The 9,846-nt window shown below is 36.4% G+C and overlaps 1 protein-coding gene across 1 annotated transcript in view; it reads right to left on the bottom strand.

Moving 5' to 3' along the window:
• The window catches only part of LOC102196583 (sodium channel protein type 2 subunit alpha-like), a 26,731-nt gene that overhangs the window by 16,440 nt on the left and 445 nt on the right, over positions 1-9,846 (bottom strand). Inside the window, 9 exon segments of the mRNA XM_013908339.1 lie at positions 306-512; positions 2,254-2,395; positions 2,675-2,741; positions 3,006-3,209; positions 3,651-3,742; positions 4,147-4,275; positions 4,355-4,444; positions 4,605-4,723; positions 5,120-5,438. Coding sequence (XP_013763793.1) covers positions 306-512; positions 2,254-2,395; positions 2,675-2,741; positions 3,006-3,209; positions 3,651-3,742; positions 4,147-4,275; positions 4,355-4,444; positions 4,605-4,723; positions 5,120-5,383 — 1,314 coding nt within the window. The 5' untranslated portion in view covers positions 5,384-5,438.

The following is a 9,846-nucleotide window of genomic DNA, read 5'->3' as shown; positions in this document are numbered from 1 at the left end:
ATTCATGGATTTATTTTTCACATTCTGTCTCTCACAGTTGAAGTGTACCTCTGGTGCAAATTACTGACCTCTGTCATCATTTTAAGTGGGGGAACTTACACAATCGGTGGCTGACTAAATACTTTTTTGCCCCACTGTAAATATGTATGAAAAAAATTGTGTATGTTTCTTTCCCCTTGTGGGACAGTTAAAGGATTATTCTATTCTATTCTATTCTGATTGAATTTACAGTACTTCAAAGAAGATGCATTTTGACTTAACTAAAATTATATCTTGAGAGAAATTTATGGACTCAATCAATGTACCTGAGCTTCCTCTTGTTGTTGTCTCAGCTGCTCAACCATGGCCTTAAACTCCTCTTCCTTCTCCTGAGCTTCCTTTGCAGCGGCCTGGTTCTGCTCCTCATAGGCCATGGCTACAACCGCCAAAATCAGGTTGATCAAGTAGAAGGAACCAAGGAATATGATGAGCAAAAAAAAAATCATGTAGGGCTTCCCAGATACACGCAAAGTCTGCAATGAAAAAACAAACAAGATTTTGCACTTTTTCAAATAAAGTATTTATACTTAACATAAAACACTAGGTTCCCGTATTTCTTTTTTTATTCTAACTTTTTAAAAATTTTCACAATATTTTTATATACCTGCCTTTGGCTGACATGACTACACTGTGCTAAAGTGTGGAGACATGCAAAAATCTACCCTAATACAGTGGATATTTTAAAAGTTAGAGGGCCTTCAAATAGAGGTGTATCTAAAGATTGCACATGTTAACTTATATTTCTAAAATTTCTCAACTCAGAAGTAAAGATGATAAAATTGAATTTTCTAGGTATAAAAGAAAATCACAGTAGAGCTTGGTAAAACCTCAAACAAATCACTTTCATTACCATTTCAAATTTCAAAATCTAAAGTCGATGTCTTTCATTGATCTTCACATTGATTTTCTTTCATTCATCATTGTTATAGAGTAATAGTAACAACAAAACGAAGATTAATAACTTGTCCGCTAATTTACTACAAATCCTGCCTGTCCATTTAACTCCTCTAAACTCCATGTTTTCATATTCAGCGTGTGTAAAAACCTTAAACTTTGAATTCCACATTTTGCATTTATGTTATTTCTTGCTCTAAAACTGAAATAGCCACTCTACCATCTATGTAATTATGCTGTAGCAACAAAACATAATTGCTCTTATATTCATTTGCCTGAGACCAAAACTATATCAGCCAAATTATCTGGTAGTACATGTAAAAAAACAAACAAAATACAAAAGTTATGACATAAATACACTGCAAAATTAGTTACAGTGACACACTGGACTCTAGTGTTTAGTGTTATAAATCATCCATGATGCTATTGTCACATGTCTCATGGAGAGAAGGGGACTATGACAAAAGTTTAATAGAGTTGCAAATTACCTACATTTTTTTTCTTCAGTAATATATATTAAGTACTTTTTTATTTGATGGATTGTCAAATCCGTATGTGTATATGGATAAATGTTAATATGACTTTACATATAACTATCAAACAAACAAAACCGTTTCTGTTCCATTTCACATTCAAGAAATGCGATCATTTGATGGCTTATTATTAGTCAAAGTTAGTGCAGAGTGCTTAAAAGACCTGCTTATGGGAGTCTTATTGTATTACTGTTTGCTTTTCTTGATAGTACAATGTAGGCAGTAGCCTATTTGCAGTACACCCACATGTTTTTTTTGCAGCCATTGAAACTATGTTTGCCTATGTTTGCCTCAGTAGGACTCTTGTTTTCCTTTGACCAAGATGCACCTGCACGGCATTTAGATGTTTGTTTAAACAGAAAGCTCTGAATACTCTCTATAATACTGTGGTAGGAGAATGCTTTTCCCATAAACAGCAGGCACTGCCATTTCATGTCCTCAGAGAAGAAAATATGGAATAATCTGAACCACGTGAGGTTAAAAGTGTTTTTAAAAACAACCAAAGATGTTTTCATAGAAACAAAGTTAACTAAACGCAATTTCTGGAGAAACTGCAGTGGCATTGTTGATTGTAGTTTGCTTCTGGTGCAGCCAAAAAATTGAAAGTAAAGAGGTTGGAATATTTCTGAAATAGTCTAAAATTTCAAAAATCTTAATAGAAGCACCGAGAGCACAATCAAGCTTGTCTTTTGATGTATGAACAGTCTGTCTACAACAAATGCTATCAGACTAGTTGGCCAGTGAAGAAGAACAAGGATCACCGACAACAATAACATTTTTAATGTACCTGCTGGTAAAGGTTTTCCCAATAATCCTGGGTCATCAGTCTGAACAGTGACAGGAAGGCCCAACCAAATGAGTCAAAACTGGTGTAACCATAGTCTGGGTTCTTTCCCGCTTTGAAGCACATGTACCCCTCTGGACAATGTCTGCAAGAAATCGACTCTGTTAAGCTCTAAAGGAACTGGCACCACAACGCATTATATTCAAAATGAGCCAGAATTTTTCTTAAAATGGCACATTTTCTCATTTTAAAGCTGAGATGTGTTTTCTGTTATCCATGTTGATAAAATTTGGTTATATGAGGAAATTGTTACATTCTGTTATTAGTTATATTTTACACATGGTCTCAACTTTTTTGGCATTGGGGTTGTGTTTAATATGGACTTTATTCAGTACTCTGGTAACTGGAGAGGAAGCTTGCTTACCCAGCTCCACTGCTGTTTCCACAAAGCAGTGGATCTTTGCTATTCGAAGGAAGGTAATAATAAAGACCTGATTGGAACAGAGAGAAAATAGTAGTATTTAATAGCAGTGGTTTGTTGGAGGTCAATCACAAATACTGATGTAAGTATCAACAGTAGAAATGGGGTACAGTTCTGCAATGTACAGCAGTGATTGAGTAAATTATCTCAACCAGCTGTGATTTCTGTGTTGCAATATACACTTTTCATTTAAATTTTTAATTGTTATGTGTTAATTTGAGATTTGAGTGTTAATTTTTAAATTTCTTTTTTTTTTCTGGGATCAAATACTTACTTTTATTTTCAAAGTCCACAGTCACATTTGTGTTATTCAAATAGCTTTGTACAAATTCTTCTAGTATGCACTTATTTTTCAGATTGCCCATAAACAGTTGTAAACCTATTAGGGCAAAGACACTCAGGCAGAAAACTGTGAGAATCATCACATCAGCAAGCTTCTTCACTGACTGGAACAATGCAGCAACAATGGTCTTTAGGCCTGTAAACACAAAATCACTTGCAGTCAGTCGAGAGACAGTAAATATACAAAGGGATACCAGTGAGCTTTTCCTTTAGTGGTAATCCACTTAGAACGCATCCATGTTTTTTTTAGTATATTTTTTTGTTTGTTTGTTTGTCTAAACCCAGTGCCACCACTATTTAATCCATCTTGTTGATCTTTTGGAAATAAGTTAGAATAAGAGCAGATTCTCTCTCTCTTTTTTCATTACCATCTACAGAACCACCTATAAGATGACATACATTTTATAGGTTGGGATTGTTAAGAATTGTTCATTTTCATACTGGTGAAACAACTCTGTGAAATAGGTGTGATAATATAAATTTGGCACTGGTGGGTCCATAGCTGCTCAAGGGTGGGCAATTGGATGAGCGTACTGTTAAACTATGAAAGAACAAAACAAATATGGTAACTACTTACCCGGAATGACAGAAATTGCTTTGAAAGCTCTTAATACTCTGAATGTCCGAAGGACTGAAACATTGCCCAGGGATACAAACTCTGTTACATACCTGCAAGAAAAATGATAATTATTTTAGAATTCAGAGTGGCTGACGGCACGATATGGCAGCCTCGCCTCTGTCAGTCTGCCCCAGGGCAGCTGTGGCTACAACTGTAGCTGCCTCCACCAGTGTGTGAATGTGAGAGTGAATGAATAGTGGAATTGTAAAGCGCTTTGAGGGTCTCGAAAAGCGCTATATAAATGCAATCCATTATTATTATTATTTACAGAGATGACAATAGGTGTAACATAGAGTCATGCAAAACAGCAATAATGAAGCTACAGTCAGTACCAAAAAATTAACGCCAACAAGCAACGTCTCTGTTTATGAAAGCCTGATTATTTTTTTCTTTGGTGAGTCTTTTCCAAATGTGTGCCAAAACTACAAAAATAATAAAAAAGCCCTGTACTTACGCCATGACAATGACAGAGAAATCCAGCCAATTCCAGGGATCTCTTAGAAATGTGAACTTTCCTATACAGAACCCCCGAGCTAAAATTTTAACGAGGGATTCAAAGGTGTAAATCGCTGTAAATGTGTACCTGTTAGAAAAAGGAACACCAGTTACTCTTCACAGTATCTACACTGTGTGTATGTTATGTATGTTTGTAGAACACTTACTCCACGTTCTTTGCCCAGTCAGGTGGTTGGCTCAGTGTCATAAATGCACAGTTAGTGAGAATAGTGCACATGATCACCACGTTGAACAATTTACACACAGTTGTCAAGGAAGTAACTGATTTTATTGTGAAAGTAAAATAATTTTTTCATGTAAATAAAGGAACAAAGTGAACATGTAATCCTGGGCTTAGGTCAGCTCAACATCAACATTATTCATGCATATCAGATTCATATCCTAATGAAAGGATATGAGTGTACCAGAATCCGAATTGATAGCCTTCGTAGAGGGTTGAAGGCACTCAGGAGGTACAAGGCTGGACTGGCATTGAAGCGAAAAATGACCTTTCCTTTGTTTAATACAATGAAAGTCTGGGGGAGAGAAACAGACAGACAGACATTTATACATCTTTATACTCTTATATGGATACTCTTTGACTGTCTTGCATTATAGTTTACAAAAGTATACAACATCATACAACACTGTGCAAAAGTCTTGGGCCACTCCTCATTTCTTTATTTTTAAAGCATTTTAAACATAAAGAAATTAAGGGTGGTTCGAGAATTTTGCTAACAACTTTATATACTGCTGACAAATTTCATATGAATCATTTTTATTGACTTCTCATTTAAGATTTAAAACCAACAGTGGAATTTTAATAGCTGCGTGCAATTTCATAAATAATGAATTAATGTAAACTCGAACACTACAGAGAAAAGATCTAAACTTGGAGGTTAGTGTTCAAGTTTAAATTTAAGCAAACCTACCTTCTGATTACTGTAGGTGGGATCCAGGTCCTCCAGTGGTATCGACACCAGTCCTTGAGGAATGTCTCCATATACAAGGGGGAGTGGTTTGCCTGCCTCCAGGTCACGGTTTGGTCTGAGCTTAATTTCATTTTTGCGCTTTTTCTTCTCTCCCTTGGGTTTCTTGGCATTCTCTTCAGTAATCCGTTTTTCGATGGCTTTAAGTGACTCATGGGTAAAGGGACGGAAGCTGTCTGGACCTGGTGGTACAAGCAGCTGTTCCATCTTTTCATGCTGCACCTTCAGAGTGAGCAGCTAGCCTCGAGCAACAGAAAGGCCTCTGGCATTAGAAAGACACAATATAGGGAGCAGTTTAAATAGCAGAGTTATATTTTTCTTACATCCAACATTATTTGGCTAAAAAAATGCAAATTAAAATTCATTTTGTTATGACCTGCCTCTCATTAATAACTTTTAATCGAGAAGAAAGAACAGTGTGTTTGTTTCTGCTCTTAGGTCAGAGGAAAAAGGAAGCTATAATGAGCCTAGAGTTGGCTGTCATACATATAAATTCCTTTCAGCTATGGTAAAATTAGATCTAATTACCTGCTCGTCAGTAGATAAAATTAAGATTTTACATGACAATGATCAATTCCAGGTGAGACTCAACTCCTCTTCCATCCCTCAAAATGGAAAAAGTCTGCTTTTCCCTCACTGAGACAGAGCAGTGAGAGGAAAAGATCCATCTTACTAATAGGCCTGACTAATGTGATGTGTTACAAAGACCTATGCACTATTAAATATGAATGCCTCATAGACTGTGCCGTATCTCTCTCTGGGTTCCCTGCCAGAGAGTTTCAGAATGATCCAAATGCAACAGTGTCAAAGACAACTTCGACATGTTGTGCAGTGATCAAACACATGCAAGAAATCAATCCCTAAATCAGTGGTCAATCAGCTGTTCCTATCATCGAATTATACATGTGTGATGTAATTATAATAATCAAGAGAGAACTTTTTACTTTTACTCCCTACATTTTAAATGTCTCTTGTCTCTACTTCGTAAAATAATCAAATGAGAAATTTGAGGAACATTATTATTTCCCTTCACTGCACACTTTCAAACATTAAACTGATTTGAACCTAAATGGAGGAAAAAGTAAAATATACATGAAAACCCTATTAGTATATCCATTCCCGTTGCTTATTGCACGTAAAGGAAAAGGTTAAAAAATTAATGTATCACAATTGCAGTATGTTCAGGGTTAAAGTTGGCTGGAATGATCCAGAACAGTGTTTTGGGGCCAATGCCAATAAGTCGCAGTCATGTTACTTAAGCATCTCTCTAGTGTTACAGTAGAAGATAAAACCAAGTAATGTTTCTTTAAGTGGCAGGAAATTTCAAATGAAACATTCAAACAGCGCAGCAAACATCAACAAACACACAAGCTGTTTCTGTGCAGCATGTCATAGAGTGTGTCTGCTAGCTAAAGATACACTGCTTTATTTCTCAGGAAATCTTTGTGAAACAAGCAAAAGACTCCTGCTTCATTACTGGAAGGAGACACAGGAAAGTTGGTGTAAAAATCTTCTAAATCAGACATACAAGCAAACCCCTTGTGAACAAGGGGCAGTAGCTGGTCTGATATAATGAAGTTGTAAAAATGACTAGACCAGGAGAGGAAGAAATGTGATTATTTTTAAAGGTAAGGACTGCTCAGTGACATTTGATGAATTGGAAATGTAAAGCTTGTAATTTCCTCAATCATTTTAAATACTCGATCTGTACACAGTGTGTTGCTGAAGTTTCAGTATGTTTTCTCCACATTGGGAAACTTCCTGCAAAGGAAACTGAAGTATATTAACTTTCTGTTATTCAAAGGTTGAATAAAATATACTATGGGATTTAATGCAGGCTATGCTGGTTAGTTTGCATCTCTGTTGTTAAGTTTACAGTAATGCATTATGTTGGACTGGTGTAGAGCAGCTGTGGTGTTCATGGTCAGTGTTAGGTCACATCAAGGGTACCAGACATCAAATTAAATTTAAGATGATGATGCTAATCAGATTCACTCACTGAATTCCACCTTGGCTTTATACTTTCAAGGAAATCAGCTAGACAGGTCATAGAGTAGAAGATAACTCATGTAACATCTGCCTATATGTGGGCAAGAGTAGATACAACATTTTAAATGTGTTTTTCTCTACTCTTGTACTAAATAACAGATGTTCATCAGAATTAGAATTCAGGTTGAACTAAAGTTCATCTGTGGTTTTCATCTGTCAGCTCAAAATCCAAATTCAACATAAAAGAAATTTAGGCCAGAGTTTCCAAAGTAAAACCATCAGGCCAGTGGCAACTCTCTGCTACTGTCTTTTATATGGTGAAGATAAGTTCCTTCTTATCTTGAAGAGGAAATGTTTAGCACAAAACAAGACCCAAAGAGCACTTCTCTTATGTTCTGGCCATCACACTAAGCTAAACCTTCCTAATATTTAATAATACTGTATAGGTGATGCTGAAATCTAACAATAACCTTAAAAAACTACAGTCATTAGACACTCATTTGAGTTTGGCATAAACAACACAAAATCATGGATCCATCCTGCTTCGTATTAACGTTTATGGCTGCAGATGGTGATGCAATGGTATTTCTTAATATTGGGCCAAATGTGCATGGTTTTATGGGCTACGGGCTACCTGATCATTGATGATGACCCATGTCCATCCATTTGTGACCACAGTAGACCCATCTTCTGTTGCCTGCTTTCAGCAGGGTAATGCAGTGTCGGAAAGCTCAAATAACCTCAAACTAGTCACTTGAACAAGACAATCAGTTCACTGCACTCAAATGACCTCCACAGTCACCACCTCTCAATCCAACAGAGCACCTTTAGGATGTGGTGAAATGGGAGATTTGCATCCTGGATGAGCAGCTGACAAATCTGCAACAACTGTGTGACACTATGATGTCAAAACTATGGAAGCCCATTTCCGCCACTAAAAAACAACAGAAAAAAAGTATCCATCTTTCTCGAAATTTCGAGTTAGCGCTGCGAATCGGTAATCTACGTGAATGACATAATTTCCTTGTTACCCGGAAGCTGAAGCCCACAGCTACAAATGCTACAAATGCTACAGCTAAGCTACCGGTATTACAGCCACTCATGAATGCACAAATTGGTATTAGCTGAATCACATGGCGTTACTATCAGCAAACGTACTCTGAAAAGCACCAATTTGTGATCTGGTTTTGAGTGTGCATTCCACGTAGATTACGGATTGGCAGAGCTAACTCGAAATTTCGAGTTACTTCTCTCAAAATTTCAAGTTAATAAATCAAAATTTATTTATATATATATATATGCTATGTAAAATTAAGGCAGTTCTGAATGCAAAGTGGATTTCAAACCTGTACTAGTAAGATACATAAGAAAGAGAAAATAAAGATATTTTTTTGTTTATTGTATCCACGTAGCCCTACCATATTCTAGCTCCCTAAGTTATTATTAAGCTATTAAGCCTTTGACAGCTCATAGACTATAGCATTGAGACATGTTCTTTCACAATATAAAAGTAAATCACTCAGTACCAGTACCATACATTTTTTAGTTATTTGACACAAATTAATAACTGATGGTCTAAATACTCTAAAGTTAAAGCGATAACTAACAAACAGCTGCAACAGTAAGACAAACTTACCAAAAGTCTCATGATTATCTGCAAACACAAATAAACCTTGATTTCCTGTACCTCAGCCTGCAGTGAGTAACCTCTAAAGAGGCATGCATCATTCTGTCAGTCTGTTCCCAACTCATTATACATAACTTGAGATATGAGCCACTACCACTTCAAAGCTTCAGTGTGCCCACTTTAGTTTATCAGTAACCAGTCTGCATTACAGGCGTTTGCGTACTGACCTAAGACAGAGAAATTTGTTCCCCTAACAGAACAGAATGCCAAAAAAAGTATTTTGAGTTGATTAGTCGCCAAACATTAGACTGACTCGTGGTAATAAGTTTCAATAGATGACTGACCTAGCCTATTAAACACAGTGTCAAACAGAAGCTTTAATATTTTATGTACATTACTGCAACTTAATTTGTATGACCTCAAAGTGCATCTTAGTACTTAGATGAGATAAGAGGTGGTTTGTGACACACTCACATTTCTAGCTCACAACTAATGCCTGCTGCTGTCTCCAACGGGGTACGGAGTCAAGATTCAGTCTGGCATATCCAGGGCGTTGGCAGAATAGCTGTTAACAATCTCTGAAATAAAGGCTTTTATGAACAACCTGTCAGACTACCATACGGTGCGGATAGGACTGAACAGAACACTCTCATCTCTAATTGACAACAATCTAATAAAGATGTTTACAGTAGGGGAAACAGGAAGTCATCTAAAATGGAGTGTGGGTTAATAATTGCTGCCATGGCCATTAACGTTTGTAATATATTGTAAACCGCAATCTGTTGTCTTGTCTTGTCTTGTCTTGTCTTGTCTTGAGAGCTCAATCATGTTTTTCCTACACAGGGCTTCCATAAAAACTGATATCAGTAACATTTATGTAGCTACAAAGACTATGCCATACTTCCAAGGTTGAAAAATATTGTGCAGATATATGGATAACCTTCAATTTAGATAAAGGCAACAAGATAGATAGATAGATAGATAGATAGATAGATAGATAGATAGATAGATAGATAGATAGATAGATAGATAGATAGATAGATAGATAGATAGA

This window comes from Pundamilia nyererei, unplaced genomic scaffold (assembly GCF_000239375.1).
Source record: "Pundamilia nyererei isolate P.nyererei 1_Seehausen unplaced genomic scaffold, PunNye1.0 scaffold00009, whole genome shotgun sequence".
NCBI lineage: Eukaryota > Metazoa > Chordata > Actinopteri > Cichliformes > Cichlidae > Pundamilia > Pundamilia nyererei.
Note: the sequence above shows the minus strand (reverse complement) of the source record. Positions and strands in the feature narration are given on the sequence as shown.